Source organism: Lynx rufus, unplaced genomic scaffold, assembly GCF_022079265.1.
Source record: "Lynx rufus isolate CCGP_SWC_20201006 ecotype Redwood Valley unplaced genomic scaffold, mLynRuf1.p SCAF_4, whole genome shotgun sequence".
Classification (NCBI taxonomy): Eukaryota; Metazoa; Chordata; class Mammalia; order Carnivora; family Felidae; genus Lynx; species Lynx rufus.
The window spans coordinates 51,157,405-51,182,617 of NW_025814856.1; the positions used below are offsets into that span (position 1 = coordinate 51,157,405).

The 25,213-nt window shown below is 45.3% G+C and overlaps 3 protein-coding genes and 1 long non-coding RNA gene across 13 annotated transcripts in view; 2 read left to right on the forward strand and 2 right to left on the reverse strand.

Annotated features, from left to right (window-relative positions):
- Window positions 1-3,078, forward strand: part of TTLL3 (tubulin tyrosine ligase like 3) — a 27,546-nt gene extending 24,468 nt beyond the window's left edge. For 6 of the 9 annotated variants that reach the window (XM_047095001.1, XM_047095005.1, XM_047095002.1 and 3 more), the window contains 2 exons: window positions 412-635; window positions 841-1,134. In XM_047095001.1, the coding sequence (XP_046950957.1) occupies window positions 412-635; window positions 841-1,017 (401 nt within the window). In that variant the 3' untranslated portion in view covers window positions 1,018-1,134. Of the gene's footprint in view, window positions 1-411; window positions 636-840; window positions 1,135-1,796 lie in introns of those variants that run through there. The other 3 variants (XM_047095004.1, XM_047095008.1, XM_047095007.1) reach the window with 3 other exon arrangements.
- Window positions 2,741-9,956, reverse strand: RPUSD3 (RNA pseudouridine synthase D3). Its single transcript, XM_047095015.1, has 9 exons — window positions 9,832-9,956; window positions 9,369-9,508; window positions 8,460-8,504; window positions 8,219-8,318; window positions 7,384-7,491; window positions 7,218-7,302; window positions 6,869-6,992; window positions 4,376-4,515; window positions 2,741-3,567 (listed from the first exon to the last, which is right to left on the reverse strand). The coding sequence occupies exons 1-9, from the start codon at window positions 9,954-9,956 to the stop codon at window positions 3,376-3,378; spliced, it is 1,059 nt and encodes a 352-aa protein (XP_046950971.1). The 3' UTR covers window positions 2,741-3,375.
- Window positions 9,957-10,100: 144 nt separating this feature from the next.
- Window positions 10,101-17,242, forward strand: LOC124524179 (uncharacterized). The gene is made up of 4 exons (XR_006965168.1): window positions 10,101-10,194; window positions 10,833-11,067; window positions 11,459-11,543; window positions 16,390-17,242. It is a non-coding gene; the product is annotated as an uncharacterized LOC124524179 (long non-coding RNA).
- CIDEC (cell death inducing DFFA like effector c) lies at window positions 14,693-24,332 on the reverse strand. 2 transcript variants are annotated; one of them, XM_047096263.1, is made up of 5 exons: window positions 24,256-24,332; window positions 23,198-23,357; window positions 17,939-18,097; window positions 17,646-17,833; window positions 14,693-14,855 (listed from the first exon to the last, which is right to left on the reverse strand). In XM_047096263.1, the coding sequence occupies exons 1-5, from the start codon at window positions 24,306-24,308 to the stop codon at window positions 14,693-14,695; spliced, it is 723 nt and encodes a 240-aa protein (XP_046952219.1). In that variant the 5' UTR covers window positions 24,309-24,332. The 2 variants fall into 2 exon arrangements, with proteins under 2 accessions (XP_046952219.1, XP_046952218.1); XM_047096262.1 differs by having other exon boundaries at window positions 23,171-23,357; window positions 24,256-24,308.
- Window positions 24,333-25,213: the final 881 nt, after the last annotated feature.

A 25,213-nucleotide genomic window follows, 5' to 3' on the forward strand; every position in this document is an offset into this window, starting at 1 on the left:
CTGCCATTGCCTCCACGCAAAGTTGCCCCTGGGGGAAAGGAGCTAATAGTTGTTCAGCACTTAACAACTTACACTGTGCCGCTACCCAACCAGCTCCTTTAGTACTTACAACCTAGCGAGGTAGGTGCTATTATCCCCATTTTCCAGCCAAGGTATCAGGAAGTTTAAGGAAGCTGCCTGAGGTTGCACATCTCAGAAGGGGCAGAGCTGGGATGCAGACCCAGGTCTGTTGGGCTCTAAACCCTGTGTTCTTCCCATGGCCTCTGGAGGAGGAACTGGGAGGGCTCCATTTGCCATCTCACACCCCAACCCTCCTCTTCCCCCACTCTCCACCCTCCACGCACACCTTGAGGGGCTGCTGATCAGCCTTGGGGCCTCCCCAGGCCCTCACGGCCCCTCTTGCTCCCACAGCCCCTTACCACTTCCCCAGCCTTCACACCAAGGCCGGGCTGCCTTCTCATGTGCTCCGATCCCAGGGGCGGGTCCTCAGACTGCAGCGCAGCAAGTTGGTGGGCTCTAAGGCCCTGTCAACCACAGGCAAGGCCTTGATGACTCTACCTACCGCCAAGGTTTTGATTTCCTTTCCACCTAACCCTGAGCTCAAGTTGGCATCCAGCGTCCTGAAACCAAGAAAGGTGGGCCTTGAGCCGTGACTCACACCCTAGTGGGCAGTGCTGAATACTGGGGCCAGGGCTGGAGGGCACAGGCAAGGGCAGCTCCCTGACTAGCTGGAGCCCCAAGGGAAGGGCTTTTTTCCTCAGAACCCCCTTCCTGAACAGATTTCCTGATCATCTCTTCCTCCCTCTTCCCCCCTTTCACACCGAGGCTGTTGCTCCCCAGCACCTTCGTGGTCCCTGTCCTGGAAGTTCCTTGTGGCCTCTACCCTTCGAAGTTGGAAATCTTCCTAGCACCCACAGAAAGATCAAGGCCAAAGGCAAGTTCAAGGCCAGACTCTGTGACAGACCCAAGGCTGAGACATGCCTCATGAAGACAGACTTCCAGGACCCCTGTCCTTGATCAGTGCATACCAGGGTCTAGGGAGCATGGGGGACGTGAGGCTACAGAAGCCCTTGCTTTGATCCTCACTGCCCCTATCCTGGATGCAGTGCCAAATAAAAAGGAGCAAGTGAAGTATCCTGGGCTTGGCTCCATTCCTATTGGAGGTTGAAGAGAGGGTAGGCTAAGGCCCTGTACCCCAAGGTCCAGAGTGAGAGCTACAGGCCATCAGCAACCTTCCACAAAGCAAGGGCCAGAATTCCCTCACTAGCGACAGATATGGGGCTTCCTATTCGGGGACTCCCTGACATCTCTGACCTTTGGATGGGGGGATAAGCCTCACTTTATAGATGAGGAAACTTATAGATGAATCTGAATGACAGACATGGCTTGCCCAAGATCATATGGCAGTGAGAAAACTAGGACACACTGCCAGACTGGTCACCACTGGGAGATCCCCAGTCTCCAAGCCCAGGGGAGAAGCTGGGCTAGCAGCAGAGTGACATCTAAGGGTGTTAGATTTATAACGTAAGATGAAAGAAGGATGAACCTTGCCTAAACCCAGCCCTTCTCCAGAGGGAGTGGGTCTGTCCCTTCCTTAGCAAGGGGCCATGGTTGCCTAAAAAGGAAATATCAGTAGTATTTTAGTATTTCTTAGTTGTAGTGGGTTGAATGGTAGTCTTCCCTACACCCAAAGATATATCTGCTGGGAAACTGTGAATAACTTTATTTGGAAAAAAAGCCTTTGTCAATGTGATTAAGTTAAAGATCTTGAGATGAGAGTACTCTGGATTATCCAGGTGGGCCCTAAATCCAATGACAAGTGTCTTTATAAGAGTCAGAAGACACAGACACTGGAAGGCCGTGTGAAGATGGAGGCAGGCTGGCGTGATACAGCCACAAGTCAAGGCTTGGAGCCACCAGAAGCTGAAAGAGGAAAGGAAGGATTCACCCCTAGAGGCGTCAGAGGGCACAGCCCTGTTGACAACTTGATTTCAGACTGGCCTCCAGACAGATCTATGACAAAATTGATTTCTGTTGTTTTAAGCCACTCGGGTGTGGTAATTTGTTATAGCAGTCCTAGGAAACTAACAAGACTAGTCAAGTGGAGATACATATACTCTGATCCAGCAACTCTTGCATAACCGAACCAGGAAATGCATACAAGTGAGTTTACACCACTGTTGTGCCAATAGTCGAATGACCTGTTAACAGTAGAATGGATAGACTGGTGTCGCCATGCAGTGGAATTCAAACCCACACCATACATCACAGATGCATTTCACAGCATGGAACAAGAACAAATCACAAAAGAACATACACAGCATGACTCCATTTATGGAAACACCAAAGTCGGGCAAAACGAAGTGTATTGTTTAGGGATGCATATGTATGTGGAAAACCTTAACAAGACAAGCAAGGGAAACTCCCATGTCAGGATAGGGTTTCCAACCTAGGATGAACAATAGAACCCCTTGGGGAACTTAAAAGATTGATGCCAGGATCTCCGGCCCAGACTGCTTAAATTGGTATCTTTGGGGTGCAGAATCACAGGGAGGGTACAGCGCTTTTTTAAAGCTTCCTGAGAGGGAGGAGGAGGGGGTTCTACTGTGGGACCAGGGTTGAGAACTACTGCCCTAATAAGGAATAAGAGGCATGTTTCTGTTTCGTGCCCTGAGTGGTGGTTATATGGGTGTCACTTTGTAATTCTTTAAATCACAGAGATGTTTATGTACTCGTTGTATGTTTGATATATTTCAGTTTTTTACTATAAAAGATCTGAGATCTTCATTTCAATATGAAGTCCCCAGAGTAGTCAGATTCATAGGGACAAAGGAGAATGGGGGCTACTAGCGGATGGGAAGTCAGTGTTTAATGGGGCAGAGCTTCAGTTCTGTAAGATGATGTGATGATTGCACAACAGTGTAAATGTACCTAATGCCACTGAACTGTTCACTTAAAAATGGTTAAAATGGTAAATTTTGCTATGTGTATGTTATCACAATTAAAAAAACCAAACATTTCCTCCCAGCTAGAATTGGGACAGAAACACCCAAATAAAAAGACCACATATTGAACTCAGCAGAAAGCGTGCTCCATGATACTCACTTTCTTAGCAAATCTTCAAAACCATACTATGAGGTAGGTACTTTTATTAATGCACGTCCAAAGAGATGAAGTCATTTGCCTAACACCATGCAGCAGGTGGCCTAGGCAGGCTTTGATCTTAGGTGTGTCCGAATGCAGAGCCCAGGATCTTAAAGCGAGGCCTTACTGCATGTTGAGTACTGACCTCATTCTCCTCAGGCCTCATCGTAGGTTCATCTCCCACCCCATCCCCACTGCTTTCCAGCAGAAACAAAAGGAACAGAAGGAGCATTATTGTTGGTGGAGCCCCAAGCACCGTAGGGTCCTGGAGAAATAAGAGGGCAAGGGTGCCAGAAGCTTCATGGGGGCCTCCCCGGGCCTCATGCCTGGAAGATGGAGACAATGCAGGTGGAGATGCAAGGGCAGTTGGGCAGCCTGGGAGGGGGTCAGGCAGAGGTGTCTGAGGAGGGCTTCATCCGGGACCTGGGGTGGGAGAGGCATGTCAGCGTTCAGCCAGGTTGAGTTCCAACAGCTTTAACCAAAATGTGAGTAAGGCAAAGACTTCCTCCTTCCCTCCCTCCCCCGCTCCATGTCCATAATTTGTTATTCACTTCCTCTACACACACACACACACACAGAATCACGCTATGGCAGAGACTGGGTAGGGTTCACTAAATCAGTTTCCACCTGTGCACACAGGTAAACATTTCTGAGTCCCTCTTGCAGTTTGGTGAGGCCATATGATAGTTTTAGTCAATGGAACAGGAGTGCAAGCATATGCCACTTCCAGACTTGGCCCACGAACACCTCCCACGTGAACCCACACTGTCCTGTTTCCCTTCATCTGGCTGCATAGCAATGGCCTGGGTCCTGAGTGACTGCTTGGAGTAAAGCTCACCCACCTCACCCCCTTAATTATATTTAATGTGGAGGGAAATTACTGTGCTAAGACTCTGGCACTTTGGGGTTACTCTGTTAAAGCAGATAGTTACCCTAACACACGCACACATACACCACTACTTTTACCCCTTATACCAAAGAGACCCAAAGGACAGCTGACTTAGAAGGGCCTTGAGAAACTGGCCCTTCAATAAGTTAAATTTCCTTATTGAACAGATGGGTGGCAGAATGAGGCCCAAGAGAGGGGATGTTACTTGCTCAGGGCCACACAGCAAGATAGGGCTACAGATAGCCTTGGAAGCCAAGAGGGCTACCTCAGTCCCAAATTTCATACCTAATGTCTGAAGGTGCTGCCCACCCCCCGAAATGGCAGGTAGGTAGGCTTGGGTACCTGTCTTTGGGGCTTGGTGCTCTCTGCTGGCAGTAGAAAGCGCTGACCCAGGACAGTGCCCACGCGGGCAGAGTATGTGTGATCCCCGAGCACAGGGCAGAGCTGTAGTACCATGTGTACCTGGAGCTGACTGGGGAACACTGGGGGACAAGAGAGAGATGACAGGGTGGGCAGCTGCTCTATCTGCCCCACCCAGGTTCATCACTCCCCCTTTCCTCTGGGAAAACAACACCACTCCGCTCCCATTCCCAGATCATGTGGTTTCAGTGACGTCAATGCTACTGCTCCTACCTCCAGAGCAGGGTGAAAGACCAGGTCAGGACAGTCCTATCAATCCACCTGGCCTGTGGGATTTGCTTGTGAAGAGATACAACCCTGAATTTACTGCTGAAGCTACTGGAAACAAGGAATGCTCTTTCCTTTGAGGGTGCTAAACTGGTGGGGTGCAGGTCAGGAGCTGCTGGAGCCCTGGCTATCTCTACCTTCACCACAGGATAGCCTGTGGGAGAAAGAAGCTGACATGCCCAAGGCAAGAAGAAATGGAGAAACAGCTTCCAGAGGACGTCCTCTGAGCCTCTTGATCCAGGAACACCTAAACTTAAGTTGTATGAACCAATACATTCCCTGTTTTTGGCTGACACCAATTTGAACAAGTTTTTGGGAAACTGACAACCAAAAGTACCTTGACAAATACAGAATTGGGGGGCTGTGTGCTAGGCATGGTACAAAATGCTTTACTTATGTAAACTTATTTAATCCTCATGACAGCCCTATAAAGCAGATCCTATCATCATTCCCATCTTACACATAGGAAAACTGAAGCTCAAAGAGAAGTGACTTGCCTACCACCATAAGCTAGGATTCAAACCCAGGAGCTATACTCTGCTTCCATGTCCGGCAATATGGTGGACTGGATAATCTAAAAACCCTTTTGCTGGGTGCCTGGGTGGTTCAGTTAGTTAAGCATCCAACTCTTGATTTTGGCTCAGGTCATGATCTCACAGTTCATGGGTTCAAGCCCCATATATGACAGTGCAGAGCCTGCTTGGAATTCTCTCTCTGCCCCTCTCACACTCTCTCTCTCAAACCAAATAAACTTAAAAAAAAGTTTAAAAACCCTCTTGCTATAAACCACCTAGAAACACCAGAAAAATAGAACAATCATCCTTTTAAATATGCATCTGGGCATATAGGAAAGTAAGATCCCAAGACCAAAACCAGGGGAAAACAAATCCAGAGCACACAGAGCCAACGTTTCACCTATTCTAGGGATACTGCCAATCTTGAGTATCCAGGGCCCTTGGGGTTAAGTAGCTACCCAGGGGCCAGGGGTGAGGCCTTAGTACCCAAATGAAATACTAGAGGGGCTACATCTCCAGTGATGGGGTGGACTAGGAGCAAAAGCCAGTCAACGGTAGATAAGTGGGGAATGAGAAAGTTTCCCCTGAGAATTCGCAACCATGAGCCTGCTCTCACACAGGTGTGGGGCTCAAATTAACACTACTTGAGTGATCTGTGAACTTCCAACAGAGACAATATTTAGAGAGATCCTGAACTAGTGACAACCGTGGGGCATTTGACAGAAGCAAAGGCAGAACCTCTCCCGAGGGGCTTATCTACAGTGAGGCAACAAAAGACTTCCAAAGATAAAGGCCTAGCTGAACTTGAATTCACAATCCTAAATCACAGAGCAATGAGAAAACCATTCACCAAGTATTAGCGTCAGCATGAAACATCACAGGATTAGACCCTCCAGAATCTTACACAATGAAAATATAGAAATACAACATACAAGTGTGTTTAACATGGTTAAAGACAAAAAATAACAATTGAGAAAAAAAAGATGCTATATATTTTTAAAGGCCATTTTTATTTGTAAAACAACCAAATAGAACTTCTAGAAGTGAAAAATACAGCCAATGGATAGGCTGAACTGGCAGATTAGATCCAATTGAAGAGAAAACTATTCACCTAGAAGACAGAGCTAAAGAAATTACCCAGACTGCAACAAGGATTAAGAAATGAAAAATATGAAAGAAAAGAGACCAAGCAAGGAGAATGAGAAGGTCAGACACATCTCTTAGGCATACAAAAGGAAGAGAATAGAGAAAATGCAAGAGGTGCAACACTGGAAGAGAGAAAGAACATTCCAGGATGGATGAAATATATTAATGTTCAGATTCAGGTGAATCCCAAGCAAGATAAATAAAACTAAACCCACATACCTATCAGATTTGGCATCGTGAAACCACAGAACACCAAAGACAAAGAAAAGATCCTGAGATCAGTATGAAAAAAATAATAAGATGAGCTACAAAGGAATGACCACCAGACTGACAGAAGTGCTACCTCCTCCAGATGGGCCTGATTACCTACCCCTGGGGTCCCTCAAATGCTCCCCAGGCTTCCATTAACACCACCACCTTCTTTCCATCCCCCTTGCCTCCTCCAGCCAAATAGAGGTACGAAGGCTGGCTGGGGCTCCAGACCCACCTGTCAGTGGCTGCAGTTGGACCAAGGCACAGCCAGAGCCCATGGCCACCACATGGAAGTGGCTGAGGGTCCTCTTGACACCTTCTTGGAAGTCTTTTCGGGATGGGGACTTCACTGGAATTACCTGTGGTGTCAGCCCCCAAGAATGAACAAGCTTCACACACACCTGGCACCTAAGCCCAGACCCTCGATGCTGCTAATAGACAGGGCCATAGTATAAGTAGTGGTTACTTGCCTGTTTTAGGGGACAGGAGAGCCAGCCCCCCCCCCAAGTCTCTACCCTTGATTCCTCTGTAGGGATAATATATTTGGAGAGTCCCCTTCTGCTCCCTGCCAGACCATGACTCACAAGATCAACGCCATCAACGTGTTCCAGTTTCAAAGCTGCTTGGATCTTCCCCTCAGAAGTAGCTGGGATCCCATCAGTGACAGCACTAAGAAAGAGGCAGGAAGAGGTCACAGAGTGGCTTGCCAGGACCTCCCTACTGCCATGGGAGCCTCCCAGCACCACTCACCAGTAGGTGGCTGTGGGCCTCTGGGCTCTCCGTGAGTAGATGAAGAACTTTTGGAGGCGGCTGGCTGTCTGAGGACAACTGGAGAGGAGTACAAGCCCAGAGGTCTCTCTGGAGAAAGAGGATAAATCACAAAATTGAAGTCCCTTGGGCTCACCCCCAAAAAAGGGAGCATGCTTGGGAAGGCACACTGGCCTGCTTAAGGCAAAGCAATCACACCAGAACTATAACTCAAGACCTCCTCCTGAGAAACAAGAAAGACTTTCTCATGTTTGATACTAAGACTACATAATTTAATGTGCTCATTTTGCCCTGGTCCCCAAGGAGCTCAGAGCCAAATGTCCTAACAATTACCCCCACTGCTGAATGTCTACAATGTGCCAGGCATTACAGTAGGAATTCTGTGTATAATAGCTCATAAATAATTAAATTCCCCACAAGCCTACGAGTTTGTGGAATTTCAGAAATATTTCATCCAAGTACCGGCTCTAGTTGATAGCAGTTTTAGAGGAAAGAATATCATGGGTCAACGAGCAATGCCTGCCATGATTATGGTATTGGAGAAGTGACTGCATGCTGAGCATAGGTATGATTAGCTATATTTTATTATTAAGGGAACTGAGGCTCAGTGACTTTTCATGCTTTGCCTGTGATCACAGTTTGTGCGTATGGATTTGAACCCAGATCTGTTCACTCCCTCCTTTTCCTTGCATCCTTCCTCTGTGCTCCCAAACCAGCCTGTGGAAAATGTCTCGACCTACTCCCAAGCAAGTGTTCCCTCACCCAAGATGGATACCTGTCCTCCTACATTCCTATCACCGCCCCCACCATCACTTACTTCCCAGATGCTTGCACAACCTGGAGCTCCTGATCCCCAAGCCCCAGGGACTGGCTCAGCTCTGGCAGCACTGAGAACAATGTCAACTCTCCTGGTTTTCCTGGGGGGACAAAAAAGGAAGGAAAAGTACAAGTTGCTCTCAGAGGCCTTTGGCTTTATCCCACTGACCCGTTCTCTTCAGTATCCCCTCCCTCAGAACCTTCAAACCCTCTTTCACTACATCCCCATCCCCTGCCCGTACCTGTCACTGGTAGACCCGGTGGCTTATTCAATGTCACTAGAGGTCCTAAAACATATATTACACGAGCATGAGCAACACAAAAGCAGCAGTTAGAGTTTATAAAGTACTTTCTCAATTCATCTTATCTTGTGACCCCACTACAACTCTCAGACCTGAGTTATCAACTACACCCTAAACTGAACTTCTGTCCTTCGCATATGCTAAGCTAGTTGCCACCTTAGGCTTTTATACTTGCTGTCCCAGATTTTCACATGTCTGACTCTTTCATATCATCTCGGCTCAAATGTTGCCACCACAGAGAGGCCTGACTCCCCAACCTAATGTCTGCCACATGGTCATAATACCCTGTTTTATTCATAGCACTGATCACTAGTAAGTACTTTGTTCACTTATTTCCTGATGAATCCATTTCTGCCACTAAAATATTAGCTCCCTGGGAGCAGGAACCATATTTATCTTGTTCAGCACTGTATACCTGTGCCTAGAACAGTGCCTGGAACAAAGCCTCTACTCAATAAACAGTTGAGAGAATTAACAAATCACTGAATGGAGACTGAGGCTCAGAGAAATTATTTTCCTACAGCCACACAGTAAGCTGATTACAGAGCCTCGATCTGACTCCAAAGCCTGTGTTTTGTCCATCGGTAAACAATTTACTATGGCAATTCCTATTACCAAGTGCCTACTATGTTGAAGACTCTCTAGTTATTTGCACCCTCTCACCCCCATCCCCACGATGCTGAGGCTCAGACAGATTATGAGGCCTGTTCCAGGTCATACCACCAGTGGGAGGCAACACGAGGATATGACCCCAAAGACTTTAGCAGGGAGCCCTGTCAGCCCCTAGAAGGCTCTGAGCAGCAGGCTCCCCTCCAGAGTCTGTGTGCAGCTGCCCCTCCCACCCCTCACCTTTCTGGTCCACTATTGCAGCCCTCAGCACATCAACCAGCTCCTCCCGACTGAGGTTCTCTAGCTGCAGCAGCCCCGGGAATGGCTGGCCCCCCAAGGGCCTCGACCGTTTGCTGGAGCCTCGGGGTCGCAGCCGGTGTCTGAAAAAGGTAGAGTACGCAGTAGGAGGGATCACTCGTTTCCTGAGAGGTATCCATTCTTATCTCCCCACACCTTATATACTGCCACCTCCTACAAATGCCTCAGAATGCCTGGGGTGAGATTCCCGCAAGTTCAGGCACATCTGGCCCCATTTTACAGAGGAGGAAACTGAAACTCAGAGAAACCAAGTGAGTAGTTTAGGGTCGGTCACACAATAGTGGCGGGATTAGAACCCATGCCTACCTAAGTCCAGATACCACACACACTTTACCCCGGCCCCACCGTCCCACCCACACGAAGCGGCGGGAGAAGGGGTAATCACCCGGCTTCGGTGCCAAAGCCTGGGGCCTTGGGCACTGCGCGCACCCCTGGCCGCCGCCGCCATACACCCCAGATCCGGCCCAAAACACTGCAGCCACCCATCTCCCGAGCAAGGACAGTGCGCATGTGTGGAGAAGGGCCGACCCGCTCTCCCACAGCGTACTGATTGGTCAGAATGCCTGTCAATACGACTAGCGAGTCGGCTGGCTCAGAGGCGTGAGAAGGCGGAGCTTTGCCTTCCTGCAGGCAGAAAATGTTTTTCTCCCGGTCTATGCTTTTGAGGAAACTGAGGCACAGAGCAGCTAAGGAATTTACTCGCGATCACAGGACTTGTCTTAGGACAAAACAGGAACGAAAGATTAAGGTACTCTGATTACCATTCCAATTCATAGGAGCTTCTGACTTCAAAAAACCACCTGTGGGGCGCCTGGCTGGCCCAGTAGGTAGAGCATAGGATTTTTGATCCCCACTTTGGGTGTGGAGATTAATTAAAATTAAAATCTTTTTTTAATGTCTTTTTTTTTTTTTGAGAGAGAAGAGCGCAAGCGGAGGAGGGACACAGAGAGACAGGGAGACACAGCATCTGAAGCTGGCTCCAGGCTGTCAGCCCAGAGCCCGATGCGGGGCCCAAACTCGTGTACTGAGAGATCATGACCTGAGCCCAAGTCCAATGTTTAACCGACTGAGCCACACAGGCACCCCTAAATTAAAATCTTAAAACAAAATACCACTGTGCCCAATTTTGTAAGGCGAATTGAGGGGGAAAAAAAAGTCCCCTTTGGTCCAGTAAGCCTGCTTGGAAGAACAGCCTGGTGCATAATCAATCCAAAAGAAGAAAAGGGCCTGAGGGAGAATGAGATTCACTACAGCATTATTTATCAAAACAAAATCAAAACAAATCTCAAAACTGAAGACATAAATTGTCCTATGATTAGCTCTGTAGGGGACATAAATCTAATATATCACCAATTCAACATTTTTTTAACGCTAACTCTATACCAGGCCCTGGCATCTCTGAGCTGGAATCAGGGATCAACAAGGCAAGCCCTGACAACAAGAAGTTCACCCCGTGGACACAGATCACAGCACACACAGCACACCACAGCCCACCTTGCTAAACCCTGTGCAGATGCTGAGAGAGTAAAAGGAGAGGAGCTGAGTGAAATCAGAGAGCAAGTTCCAGCATGTGTGGTGACAGAAGGGTTGTGAAGAACTAGAAATGCACCAGGAGGAACAGGTACTGGGAAGAAGGGAGGCAGAGGCAGGGAACAACAGGAGAAATAAGATGTTAAGTGAAAAACAAAGAACATGGGTTTTATCCTATAATTACACCTATACAAAACTTACATGCAGCTTATTATTTATTTACTAAAAAAACTGTAACTTTCAATTCATTGTTCAGGAAAAGACTGAACATCAACAGAGGAGTGGCTAAGTCAGTTGTAGCATATCCATACTATGCAGCCGTTGATTAAGGAATGTGTATGTCTGTATCTGCTTATGTGAATCAGTTTCCAAAATATATTAAAGCAAAAAAGGAAAAGGGAGGACAAGTGTGACTAGAATATGCATATGTGTGTGTGATTCACATATATGTATTACATTTTATGCCTTTACATTTCTGAAAGGACACACAAAAACGAGATGGTGTTTGCCTCTGGAGAAGGAATCAGGGGTGAGAAGATGAATAATGATTTTACCCTTTGGAATTGTGTAAGTTTTTTTAATCTTGTTGATATGTTTTGCTGGTTTAAAAATCTAAGCCAGATATGAAAGACTGTATGATTCGTAAAATATTTTAAATGCCAGCCAGGTGCCCCCCCACAAATAATTTTAAGTAAAATTAGGTAGATGGGGGAGCACCTAGGTGTCTCAGTCAGTTAAGCATCTGTCTGTTGATCTCAGCTCAGGTCTCGATCTCAGGGTTGTGAGTTCGAGCCCCATGCTGGGCTCCAGGGTAGACATGAAGGCTACTTAAAAAAAAAAAAAAGAAAAAGAAAACACAGGGCACCTGGGTGGCTCAGTTGGGTGAGCGTCTGATTTCGGCTCAGGTCATGATCTTGCTGTTGTGAGTTCGAGCCCCTAGTCGGGCTCTGTGCTGACAGCTCAGAGCCTGGAGCCTGCTTCAGATTCTGTGTCTCCTTCTCTCTGTGCCCATCCACCGCTTGTGCTCTGTCTCTCAAAAATAAATAAATACATGAAAAAAAATTAAAAAAAAAAGAAAACAGTAGAAATGAATTTTTTTAAAGGCTATATGATTCTACTTACATGACATTTTAGAAAAGGAGGCAAGCTATATTGGCAGAAAAGAGTCAAGGGTCGGGTGAGTAGAGGTTGGGAAGTAGAGCATAAGGGAACTTTTTGGCATGCTAGAAATGGTGGTTACATAACAGTATGAATTTGCCAAAACTAAAAAACAAACAAACCCAAACTTAATTGTCTATACCTTAAAAGGGGAAAATTCATTTTATGTAAATTATACCTCAAGAAACTTATCTTTTTATTTTTAATTCAAAGATTTAAATAATCACTTTTTGAATAGATGTACCCGAATAGAGACAGAACTGACAAGACATTTGGCAAGAGTGCAAGTGGTTTTTATCTTGTTTTGGGCTCAGACAGTACTGTGCTTTGTCATAAGGCCCCACAGCATTTTAAAAACCCTCTTCTGAAAGGCCTCCTGTGCTTTCATAATAAGTACCAGCTTGAGCAAAAGTGGAAAGACTAAGGCCCAGGGGCTGGTACACGGTGTGCCTTAACTGCAACAGACCTCTCCTCCACTGAGGGCACTTGGCCATGGGAGAGGCCGTTTTCCCACTTGGACTGGCCTCAGGCTCTCTGAGGTCCCGTGCTCTCTGGAATTTTTCTTTCATATACACTAGCCTCATCAAAGACTGCCCTCTCCTGTTCACTGCCCACAGCTGGTATAACTCCATTAGTCTCCAGGTTCCTGGAGGAAAAGAAAGAACCTAATATTCCCTGAGCTGAGAGGGCTCAATGCCAAGAGACTGTGGTCAGTCACTCAAAACTTACTTGTGAAACTCTGAGTCTTAGGAGGAGGAAAGATTGGACACATTCCAAACTTCTGCCACCCTTAGCCCAACTCGGCTTATGACTAAATTCACCAGAGGGGCAGGTAGCTTACTTAAAAAAAAATTAAAAAAAGATTAAAAAAAAAAAGGACACTTGGCTGGCTCAAGCAGTAGAGCATGCAACTCTTGATATCAGGGTTGTGAGTTCAAGCCCCAGATTGGGCATTAGGTGTAGCGTTTACTTAAAAATTAAATAGGGGTGCCTGGGTGGCTCAGTCGGTTAAGTGTCTGACTTCGGCTCAGGTGTTGATCTCACAGTTTGTGAGTTCGAGCCCCACATTGGGCTCTGTGCTGACAGCTCAGAGCCTGGAGCCTGCTTCAGATTCTGTGTCTCCCTCTCTCTCTGTCCCTTCCCCACTCTTACTCTGTCTCTCTCAAAAATAAACATTAGAAAAAATGTTTTTAATTAAATACATAAATACATTAATGTTAAAAAAAGAAGAAAAGAAGAAGGGCAAGTTGGTTGTAGCCTCTGCATGTGCTTGTATGAACATGGTGCCTCCACATGGAAAGGCCTACCCTGCAGAGCCAGGACAGCACTGAGCCAGGCCTCTAGCCATAAATGCAAGAGCAGGAAAGCCCAGAATAGAAACTATTTTCCTGTTAGCTCTGCACCCCTCCCACACATGGCTGCAGGTTTGGATCAGCTGCCAGCAATAACTCTCCAGACTCTAGCTTTGGCAACACAGGCCTTTGTACTTAATAAACCCATCTAGGCTTTATATTCAGGGTCATAAATGACACATTTTTGAATGTGAGAGTCATAGACTAAAGCATAGTCACCTGCAAACTTTGCCTTTCATGCTTATCTTGTTTGAGTTGCCCTATTGTGGAAAAATGCCAGCTCACACTGAAGAGAAACTAATATTTTTTGTGGCTACAGAACAGCTTATTTTGAAATCCTGAAGTTGACAGTGCTGAACATGAAAGGTAAACTATCTGGCAAGCTACGGAGAGCGTTGATGGAGGGTTCTGGTACAGCCTGATTAGTATGTTCCCACCTAAACACTTAAAAGGGTGTAATAAAATGTAATACTGAGAAATTAGAAGAGTGCCTTAGTCCCACCCTGTCACTCAAAGCCCTTCTGATAGGCAGATTTATTCTGGAAATTTTCCTTTACTGTTTTGGTTATGTGGTCTGCTCAAGTCTCTGATGAAGCAGACATTAGTTCCAGAATCAACTGCAATTCTTTTTTTTTTTTTTTTTTTTTTGGCAGAAAAAGTCCTGTACCTATAACCCCACATTTTGAAGAATGGTTTGACAGTAGATTCCTCTCCTCCCTTAGACCTTTCCAACCTTCCAGGCAGAACCCCACCCTCACCCCCAAAGAACACAGGCAAAGATGTATTAGCATAAATAATTTAATGCAAACTCTCTAGTAACATACACTAGTGGACTTGACAGTTCACTCAGGAGTATCAGGGCTGAGGGACCAGGAGGTGGGGAGCGCGATGAAAGTAGAGCATGTGAAAACAGGTAGCTGAGGGGCAGACCTCATGCTAGCCTGCTGGTGACCCGTCTTGGTCAGCTAAACTACCCTGGACAGGAAGTAGCTGGGCCAGGCTAAGAACGCTCAGTTCTCCTTTCCCGGCCTATCCCAGATTTCTGACCTTTTCCCTTGGGAAGCCTTCTTCATTCGAGGTCCTGGGAGGTGAGGAAGGTGTGGCAAGATAAGAAGCTGCCTAACTGGGTTTGTAGGTGCTACTAGCTGAGCATGGGGGCCCCCCGTCTATTCCTTCTCTGGGGAATGCCTCCAAGGACTTGGGCCTTCACTGCAGCATCTTCAGACAGGATGGGATGAGCGATGGGGCTTTGCCCTCAGGGGGCTGCCCTCCCTCTGTGGCATCCAGGAACTGCTGCATATAACACGATGTGCCAAGTAGCACATGGCCTGTGGCCTGCATGCTGAAGAGGGCCCAACGAAGAGCTTCCCTGGGTGGAAGAAAAAGGCACTAGAGTCAAAACACAAAGAAAACCCCTCCCTACAGCCTCTAAATGCTACCTCCATAATTTCATAAATTGTAGAGTGATGTGTCAACAGGAACAGATGCTGCCTTCCCTTAGCAAATGGGAAAGGGTCTACAGACATTGCCTGCAATCATGCCTTAACTGAGATGTCCGTCACCTCCCTATTTTCTCATGGAAAATTCACCCTCATTTAATAAGACCTTTAATTTTTGTAATACTGCTTTAGGCCAGCCAGATTAATCTCCATCCCATGGCTCTGTCCTTCATGACGTCTGTTCTAGACTCTGAGACCTTTCCAAGTCATGTGTAGTCTAGCTAATGTTCAGAGCGCTGGACATGAAGATCTTCATGCTTGGTATTGCAGTGTAATGAGAACAGAATTTGAGTCAAATAGGCCAGAGTTCTAATCCAGTCTTATCAGCTGTGTGAAGGTTGGCAAACTGCTATAGTTCTGAGCTTCTGCTTCCCCAACCATAAAATAAGATCATACTATTTTGATCCCTCACAGCGTTCTGAGGTTGAAATAACCTAAGTCACTTAATGTGGAGCCTAATAGGTAGATGAGTAGGGTAAACGTGTGGTCAAGAGTAGCTGGTGGAATGCTTAACTACTTCAACCAAGTTCTTGTCCAAATCTATTTAAAAGAGATAGACGAGGAAGAGTCACTAGGGGTGTTTAGTCCTAGGGGAGATCAGGGAGGGGAAAACAAAAGGAAAATAAAGACTTTCTGGCTGGTATTAAAACTTACAAACTGTTAACCTTCATTCAATAAATGAACTTATGGTTAAGGTATAGGGAGACAAAGATGATCAGAACTCTAAACATCTACACATGAAAATTCTTCAAAATGTTAAAGGCTATACCTGAGAAGTATACCCATTTCTCAAATTAGAGTACTAAGGCTTAAAACCAGCTGTCCAGCCATAAATAGGAGGGAAATTCTGACACAGACTACCACATGGATGGACCTTGAAAACATTATGCTCAGTGAAAGAAACCAGTCACAAAAGAGCAAGTACTGTGTAAGATCTCTAGACTAGGCAACTTAACAAGATAGAAAGTAGAACCCCCCCCCACACACACACATAAAAGAAAAAGAAAGTAGAACACAGGTTACCAGGGGCTGGGGGAAGGGGGAGTGGAAAGTTGGTGTTTAACAGGGACAGAATTTCAGTTTGGGATGATGAAAAAGTTCTGGAAATTGATAGTGGTAACCGTTGCACAACATTGTGAATGTACTTAATGCCACTGAATTGTACACTTTAAACCAGTTACAATGGTAAATTTTATGTTACGTGTATTTTAAAACAGAACAACAAAAATAAAACTATTATAAAAAAATAAAATAAATATAAAACTATTATTAAAAAAATAATAAAAAGCTGACACCATTAAGTCACCACACCTACTTCAGCTTGTTTTGTTTTTTTGGGTTCAGGTCTGAGAGTCTTATTTCCCCTAAATGCACTGAATTTAAAGGCTGAAGCTTCTATTCTAGGTTTTGAAATCTGCAAACTACCGGCAGCAAGCCCAGATCAAGATGGGGCATGATATGGTGTAGGAGGAATATGGGATTTCTAGCCACAGAACTAGGCTCAAGCCTGTCACTGAATGTCATCTCTGGCAAGGCTTCAGGTCCCTCATCTGCAGACTGGATTTGCACAGAATTAACTGAGAAAGCCAAAAGGTCTAGTGTGCTCTAGCTACGTGTGTTCTGACAGAGCTCTGGGGACCCTGAGCAGGATTTCTCAGAAGGCCTCTAAGAACAAGGATCATACGCGTTATCATTCATTCGAATTACTGCTATGTGCCGGCATTCATCAAGGTACTGGGGGCAACAATGGAGCTTGTTCTGACATCTTGTTTATCTCTGGGTCTTAAGCTTACCACATAGGGCCAGGCACACAGTGTGTGCTCAGTAGATGCTAAATGAAGCAATTGGGGAGGACTAGAATCTGTCAGAAGAAACTCGCAAGAAGCCATGCTCTGCTACTCCCTAGCTTTGTGGCTTTGGCATCGTTGGATGCCTCTGCATCAGTGGCTGCATCTGCCTGATGGGGTAGGAATTCATTAGAACACCAGTGGAGCAGCTGAAATTGGGAAACATCACCCTAACAGTACTTGTACCTAACAGTATTTGTCTTATGATTTAACATATTCTCATGCTTCCCATGTTACTTGATTAGACTTCCACAGTAAAGTAGAAAGTTTGAAAGAAGTTCATTCATCAATACAAATGAGTATTGTCCACAGACTTGCAAGTTAATTCCATCTATGGAAGAACAGTTATTTCATCCCTCCCACCCCCATGGAAAAATCCAGTTTTGTATCTGTGAATTTATCTGTCTTGATGGAGCTGTGTATATTGAATTCTCCTTTGAACTGATTGTAACTTCTTCCTGGTTCTCCCCTTAATTAAAGAGTTCAATAAAATCTTTGACATGTGTTCACTTTTTAAAAACCAATTAGAAGACTACTTAGGAAAACTTACTATTTTAGGTGAAAAAATAAGTTGTTATGGTGGAAGGTAATTAGAAAAATAATGTATCCCAGTTCCACCTGGAGGAGATATGTGTACCCCTTTGGCATCTGCTAAAGCACCAGTTCAGCCATAAAGTTCCCGAAAATGCTGCCATGCTTTGTCAGCATCAACACTAGTCCAAGGCCCTAGAAAGCTGAGGTCCATGTGAACAGAGAGGGACTCTCTCATTGCTGAATACCCACCCTATCCCCAGCTAATCCCAATTCACTCACTTCATGATGCGTTTGGCCCGGTAGCAGTGCAGGTCATAGGAAAGGGAGTAGGTGCCATACAGAGTGGCCTTCACATTCAGGCAACCAATGAAGTCCTGTGGGTTCATCTTGTATAGGTCAAAGGTTACACGGGCCACATCAATCTTCTTGCCGGGCTTACGGGAGAGGGAGAGTTGGTACCTAGTACTCTGTATCAAGAGAAGCCTGTGGTTGGCAACCTACCCCCCACACCCCAAAAAAGGACTTCTCCCAGACTCCCAATGTTCTCCCTACCACACAGGTGGGAACCTCACCTTCTCTGATGGGGGCTGCCATTTCTGCCCCTTCTGGAGGACCATGAACACTGTGTCATCCCCCAGGGCTTGGAAATACTCTTCTGTCTCAACAATTGTACCATCTTCCTCCAGCACCAGGAAGAAGGGCTTGTCTGCCAGCATCAGGGTGTCCCGGACCTGGAGAATAAGATCAGTGATGTTTCTGCCATCCCCATACAGCCACAGAGCATGAGGAAAATCCATATTACATCATCTCAGCTGCCAGGGAAAGAGCAAGTGGATAAGGATCTATGGGAAAAAGACCTGGAATCCAGGCTCTTGCTGTGGGAATCACAATCCAAAGATTCTGTATTATGGTCCTTCTTGGTACCTGGCTTCATGGTTATGTTCTGGAACAGTGCTGTCCAAAAAAATATAATGGGAATCACATATGTAATTTTTTATTGAGAATATAATATAATATACATGAATATAATTCATGTATCATAAATTTCACCTTAAAAAATTTTTTTAATATTTATTTTTAAGAGAGAGAGAGAGAAACAAAGGGCGAGCAGGGGAGGGGCAGACAGAGAGGGAAACACAGAATCCAAAGCAGTCTCCAGGCTCTGAGCTGTCAGCACAGAGTCCAATGTGGGGCTTGAACCCATGAACTGCGAGATCATGACCTGAGCCTAAGTCAGACACTTAACTGATTGAGCCACACAGGTACCCCCAAATTCACCCTTTTAAAGTATACAATTAATGGGGTGCCTGGGTGACTCAGTCGGCTAAGGCTCAGAATCTTGGTTTCAGCTGGGGTCCTGATCTTGTGGTTTGTGGTTTCAAGCCCCACATCAGGCTCTGTGCTGATGGTGTGGAGCCTGCTTGGGATTCTCTCTCTCTCCCTCTCTCTCTGCCTCTCCCCCGCTCATGCTCTCTCTCTCAAAATAATAAATGAGTAAACTTAAAAAGTATACAATTCATTGTGTTTTAGAATATTCACCAAGTTGTACAACCATCACTACTATCTGATTTCAGAACATTTTCATCACCCCAAAAGAAACCCAGTACCCATTAGCAGTCATTCCCCATCCCCCAGCCCATGACAACCTCTACTGTCTGTCTCTATGAATTTGCCTATTCTGGACATTTCATATAAATGGAATCATATATAATATGTGGTCTTTTTAGACTAGCTTCTTTTCCTCAGTATGTTTTCAAGGTTCATCTATGTTGTAACATGATTCATTTCTTTTTCTGGCCAAATTATATTCTACTATATAGGTATATCTCATTTTTAATCCATTCATCAGTTAACATAGACATTTGGGTTGTTTCCATTTTTTGAGTATTATGAATACTGCTGTTATGAGTATTCATGTATGGGTTTGCGAGTGAACATATGTTTTCAGTTTTCCTGGGTATATACCTAGGACTGGAAATGCTGAGTCACATAATTAACTGTATGTTTAACTTTTTGAGGAGCTGCAAAACTATTGTCCAAAGCAGCTATATCAGTTTATATTCCGACTAGCAATGTGTGAAGATTCCAATTTCTTCACATCTTCATTGGTACTTGTTATTGTCTGTCCTTTATTTATTTATTTACTTATTTAATGTTTATTTATTTTTGAGAGAGAGAGAGAGAATATGAGCAGGGGAGGGGCAGAGAGAGAGGGAATGTCTGTCCATTATTTTAGCCATTCTAGTGGGTATGAAGCAGATTTGATTTGAATTCCCTAATGACTAATGATGTTGGACATCTTTTCATATGTTATTAGCCATTTATATATTATCTTTAATTTTTTAATGTTTATATTTGAGAGAGAGAGAGAGAGGAGAGGTAGAGAGAGAGGATCCCAAAAAGGCTCTGTGCTGTCAGTGCAGAGCCTGACATGAGGCTCTAACTCACGAACTGTGAGATCATGACCTGAGCTGAAATCAAGAGTCAGACGCTTAACTGACTGAGCCACCCAGGCACCCCATTTATATATTTTCTTAGAGAAAAGTCTATTCCATTTTTTTGGCCAATTTTTTTATTAAAATTTTTTAACGTTTATTTATTGTTGAGAGACAGAGCATGACCATGGGAGGGGCAGAAAGAGGGGGAGACACAGAATTCGAAACAGGTTCCAGGCTCTGAGGCATCAGCACAGAGCCCGACGTGGGGCTTGAACTCACAAACCGCAAGATCATGACCTGAGCCTAAGTTGGATGCTTTACCAACTGAGCCACCCAGGCACCCTGTTTTTTTGGCCAATTTTTAATTGGGTTATCTTTTTATTGTTGAGTTATAGAAGTTCTTTATGTATTCTTGATATTAGATCCTTATCATATATGAGATTTGCAAATATTTTCTCCCATTCTGTAGGTTGTCTTTTAATTTTGTTAATAACACATATTGATACACGGAAGTGTTTAATGTTGATGAAGATTGATTTTTTTCCTCTGATTGCTTGTGCTTCGATGCCTTATCTAAGAAACCAGTCATGAAGACTTACACCTGTTTACTTCTAAGAGTTTTATAGTTTTAACTCTTTGATACATTTTGACTTAATTTTGTTCATGGCATGAGGTAGGGATGCAACTTCATTATTTTGCATGTGGATATTCCATTGTCCTAGCACTATTTATTGAAAAGACTATTCTTTCTTCTGTCAAAAAATCAATTGTCCATTGATACATGGGCTTATTTCTGGAGTTTCAATTCCATTCTATTGATTTGTATGTATTATGAGCTCCCAAATTCACATATTGAAATCCTAAGTCACAGGATTTCAGAATCTGGCTGTCTTTGTAGATAGAGTCTTTAAAGAGGTAATTAAAATGATGTCATTAAGATGGGCCCTAACCCAATATTACTGGTATTCTTATAAGAAGGGGAGTTTAGGATACAGAGACATACTCAGAGAAAGACCATGTAAACATGAAGACAGCCATCTATAAGTCAAGAACAGAGGCCTTAGAATAAACCAACCCTGACAGCACCTTGATCTCAGACTTCCAGCCCCCAGATTTGAGAGAAAATAAATTTCTGTTAAGTATCAGTCTGTGATACTTTGCCATGGAAGCCCTAGAAAACTAATAGAGCGTCTTTCCTTATGTCAATACCACAGAGTTGATTACTGTAGCTTTGTAGTAAGTTTTGGAATCAGGAAGTGTGAGTCTTCCAAGTTTGTCTTTTTCCAAGATTGTTTTAGCTATTTTGGTTCTGGTTCATAGAAATAATTCTATGTAAGTTTTAGGATAAGCTTGTCAATATCTGTAAAAAGAGTAGCTGGAATTTGATGGGGATTGCACTGAATCTGCAGATGAATTTGGGAAGTATTGCCATCTTAACATTAAGTCTTCTGTGAGATCCTGACCTGAGCCAAAATCAAGATTGGACGCTCAACTGACTGAGCCACCCAGGTGCCCCTTTGGAAGATTTGTTAAAATTAATTTTGAGGGGCACCTGGGTGGCTCAGTCGGCTGAGTGTCTGAATCTTGATTTCGGCTCCAGTCATGATCTCACGGTTCATGAGTTCGAACCCCTCATCCAGCTCTCTGCTGTCAGCGCTGAGCCTGCTTTGGATGCTCTATCCCCCTATTTCTCTGCCCCTCCTCTCTCTCTCTCTCTCAAAAATAAATAAACGTTAAAAAAATAATAATAAACTAAAAATCTTTCAAAGGCTTATTGTTATCTTTTAAAATGAAATCCCTCTGTTCTTTTCCATGGCCAATAAGGGACTTATACTCTGGTCACTGCCAACCATATCACCTTACCCTTTTTCCCTCACTCTCTGCTCCTTTCTTTATATTGCCAAACTTGGAAAAGCAGTCCAGATAGGCTGATGTCCTCTCTGCTCCATTAGTAAGATTCACTTCTGACCTGTGTTCCATCTTGGAAAGATGGACACTCACTCTTGTTTTTCCTTGCATCCTTTGGAGTTAGGATTCTGACTTGGGATCCCCAAACTCAGTGGCTATAAGAATCTCCTGAAGCAACTGCTTAAAATGACAACACCTCAGCTTCACTCATGACCTAATCAGTCCCAGGGCGTGCATTCTGGGAAGCCATGTGTGACAAGTCCATTTTAGCACTGGAAGTGGTCCCCAGCCCTCAGGTGAAAAAACACTACCAAGTCTAGACTCAAGTGTGAAAAAGTCCTTTTGATTCAGGGCATAAAAAATTGGTGTGTCACAGCCACAAGCCTCACAAGAGAGGGGAGATTGGCTCCCATGAAGAAGAACAGACCTAATTCACAGAAACAGGGGAGGGACTCCAGAATAGAGGCTTAGGTAAGCTATGATTTCTATATGTTAAACAGACTGTAGTAATCAGAAGCCTAATCCAAATGTGTAATCTGTGCCAGGCAACTGGGACATCCCCTAGAGTGCATAAGCTAATGAGGCAGTGAGGCACAAGACTAATAAAGAGCAAGATTAGATGAGGCTATAGGAGAGGCTGGGGAGAAGTTACCCCCAGCCTAGTAGAGAGGGAACATGGAAACGGGGAAGGGTGTCATTCTTGGCGGCTGTTACTACCATCCATGAGAGCTGTGTGTCTTTTGTTTCCTGCTCTAGAAGCTTACCTGATCAATAGTTTGAAGAGTCTTCCACAGCGGTTAACAAAGCCTGCCATGGAAAGCCAGTGTAGGAGATGGATGGAAGAACTGCCCTGGCTGAAGGGAGGAAATGGGGAAGAGAATCTCTAAAATCTTACCTATTTCCCCAACTTCCAGGCATGTGTACAATGGAAAAGAGAACCTAAGGGTCTTTCCAGTAAGAAAAATATGCCTCAGGGGCGCCTGGTGGCTCCAACTCTTGGTTTCAGCTCAGGTCGTGATCTCACAGTTTGTGAGTTCGGCCCCATGTTGGGCTCTGCACTGACAGTGTGGAGTCTGCTTGGGATTTCTCTCTCCCTCCCTCTCTGCCCCTTGCCAGCTTGCACGCACTCTGCCTCAAAACGTAAATAAACATTAAAAAATAAAAAAAAAAGAAAAATATGCTCTGAAAATGCCACTGATCTACTGTTGTAGATATAGGATGGCAATCCTATAGGTATTCTGCTGCAATATACTGCCCTCCCCTTGTCACCAGACAGACATCATTAATCCATTGGACAGCACTCCAGGCAGGCATTACCAACTCATTAGAGTGGGCATCAGAAAGGAAATCTCACCATCTAACCTATGAACTCCATCCCTGCTGAAGTCCCAGCTCATGACTCAGAGGACAGAGGAAGCCAGCAGGGCCAGCACTCAGCCACAGTCCCAGTGGTTGGACTGTGCTGAGGGTAGTCCTGTCCCTCACCTTGTGGAGGAGGTCCTTGAGACTGTGCGCCATGATGCCCTTCCGCACACTCCGGTCAGCAGTGCTTACTCTGCAGGGCCGGGCCTTGGGGGCTTCCAGGCTGGACTCGGTCAGTAGCTGCTGGGTCACCATTGAGGTGCAGGTGCTCACTGCCACATGCCTGCGGGCAATTTGGAGCATCAGAATGAGCAGCCTGCTGCCTCCCAGCCCTCACCCCTCTCAGGGAACTCACTCCCCTACCCCTGTAGGTTGAGCTCATCATATTCTTCTTCCTCTATCACCCACCAGGCTTGCTCTAAGACTTACCGGTATCACTAAAAGTCCTGTTAGATCAATGCATCTCAAACTTCAGTGATCATATTAAGTCTTCAAGAGACCTGATTTTGATTCAGGAGGTCCGGGTGGAAGCTGGGATTCTATATGTCTAATAAGTTTCGGAGTGGCATTGATGCTGTTGGTTGACACTGACCATGATGAGTAGCAAGGTGATAGGAGACCCATCCCACGTTCCCCAATACCAACTTTCCTCTCTTGGCCTCTTTCTTCCCACCCGTAAAGTGAAATGAAGTGGCAAAGCTGAGGTCAATGTAAGATAGTTTTGAATTCTGATATACATGACGTAGAACCAGAAGAGTAGAGGGGGAACCTCGGTTTTGGAGTCAGACCCAAGTTTGAATCTTGGTTCTACTACCCATTTGTTAGGTGATGAAGAGCACCCCTTCTGTGCCTCAGTGTCCCCATCTATTAATTTGGTGTAATAATCCCCACTTCCCAAAGTTGTGATGAGGTTTAAATGAGATCAAGAATGAAGGTCCAAGCACAGTGTCTACCTTTTTCTACTCAATATGTGGTAGCAGTGTGGGCAGAGGATACCAACCTTAAAGTCACCTGAGGGCTTGTCAAAAGTGCAAAATCTGGGTCCTACTCCAGACCTCCTAAATTAATATCTACATTTTAACAAGATGCCCTGGTGACTTAGGAGCTTGTTGAAGTTTGAGAAGGTCTGCCTTATAGCTCACAGATAGCTCCCCTTTGTTTCTACCCTTGGCTCTCCTCACCTGGAGAAGGACTTGGGGTAGAGAAGGCTGAGGGACTTCATGGCATATTCCATCCTTGTCACCTGGATAGTGTTGGGCCTGAGAACGAAATAGAAAAGCTAGTTAGGGTGGGAACAGAAGGTCCCTTTCATCATTCGACACAGTGCAGCCTCACCTCCATCCAGTGAACCTCCACTCTGGTCTCTCCTCTCAACTCACACATGCCTTCCCAGCCCTCCTGTCCAATCCCATGCTTGCCAACTGGGACCAAACTGGAAAGCCCCTCTGGACCCAGGCTCGGCCCCACTCGGCAGCTCCTCCTTTCTCCCCAGGACTACTCACTCCATGTTTCTCCGACCCTGTCTCTGGTCACACTGATCAGGGATCCCCAATTGGGTCTGAAGAGGCCCTATCTGGTTAGTTCCTGCCCCTGGGAGCAGAGTTCATGCTACGCTGGCAGGAGGTGAGTCACACCACCTCCGTCTTCTGGGGATTGTTTCCTCACCTACAGTCCAGAGACCTCACGGGCCAGGCTCACACAGGCCAGGCAGCCCAGTCTAAGCCCACTCTCTCTTTCGTGTGTCCTTGAACCCCTCCTGAGGCTTTCCATTGGCCAGAGGGATTTTCTGTGACGATGGATGATAGATGTGTTCTATATCCTTTCTCCCCAGTCCCAGAGCTGCGAGCTTCATGTGGCTATTGAACACTGGAAATGTGGCCAGTACAAATGAGGAGCTAGATTTTTAACTTTAGTTAATGTTAACTAATTTAAATTGAAATAGCCACTGTGGCTTATAGCTACTGGCAACCAGACTGCACAGTAGAGATCCAGCTATCTGATAGCCCTGGGCTCACCTGACACTTTCTCTCCTAAACCTCTCTGCTTCAGCTCTTTCAAGCTCCAACTGTCTGTGGAGACAGCTCCTTCCACCTGCAACATACTCCTCTGGCCCAGGGCTAAACATATGCAACCTTGAAA

What these genes read in the sequence shown, in the direction of transcription:
- RPUSD3 (XM_047095015.1), bottom strand. Translation starts at nt 9,956, where the DNA reads ATGCGCACTGTCCTTGCTCGGGAGATGGGTGGCTGCAGTGTTTTGGGC. An exon ending in GGCTTTGGCACCGAAGCCGG is followed by an intron (nt 9,509 to 9,831) that starts GTGATTACCCCT and finishes TACCTTTTTCAG; the next exon opens with ACACCGGCTGCGACCCCGAG. An exon ending in GCACCAAGCCCCAAAGACAG is followed by an intron (nt 3,568 to 4,375) that starts GTACCCAAGCCT and finishes CTCCCACCCCAG; the next exon opens with GTCCCGGATGAAGCCCTCCT.
- CIDEC (XM_047096262.1), bottom strand. Translation starts at nt 24,308, where the DNA reads ATGGAATATGCCATGAAGTCCCTCAGCCTTCTCTACCCCAAGTCCTTC. An exon ending in TACCCCAAGTCCTTCTCCAG is followed by an intron (nt 23,358 to 24,255) that starts GTGAGGAGAGCC and finishes AATTGCCCGCAG; the next exon opens with GCATGTGGCAGTGAGCACCT. An exon ending in CGGGCCAAACGCATCATGAA is followed by an intron (nt 14,856 to 17,645) that starts GTGAGTGAATTG and finishes TCTTCCACCCAG; the next exon opens with GGAAGCTCTTCGTTGGGCCC.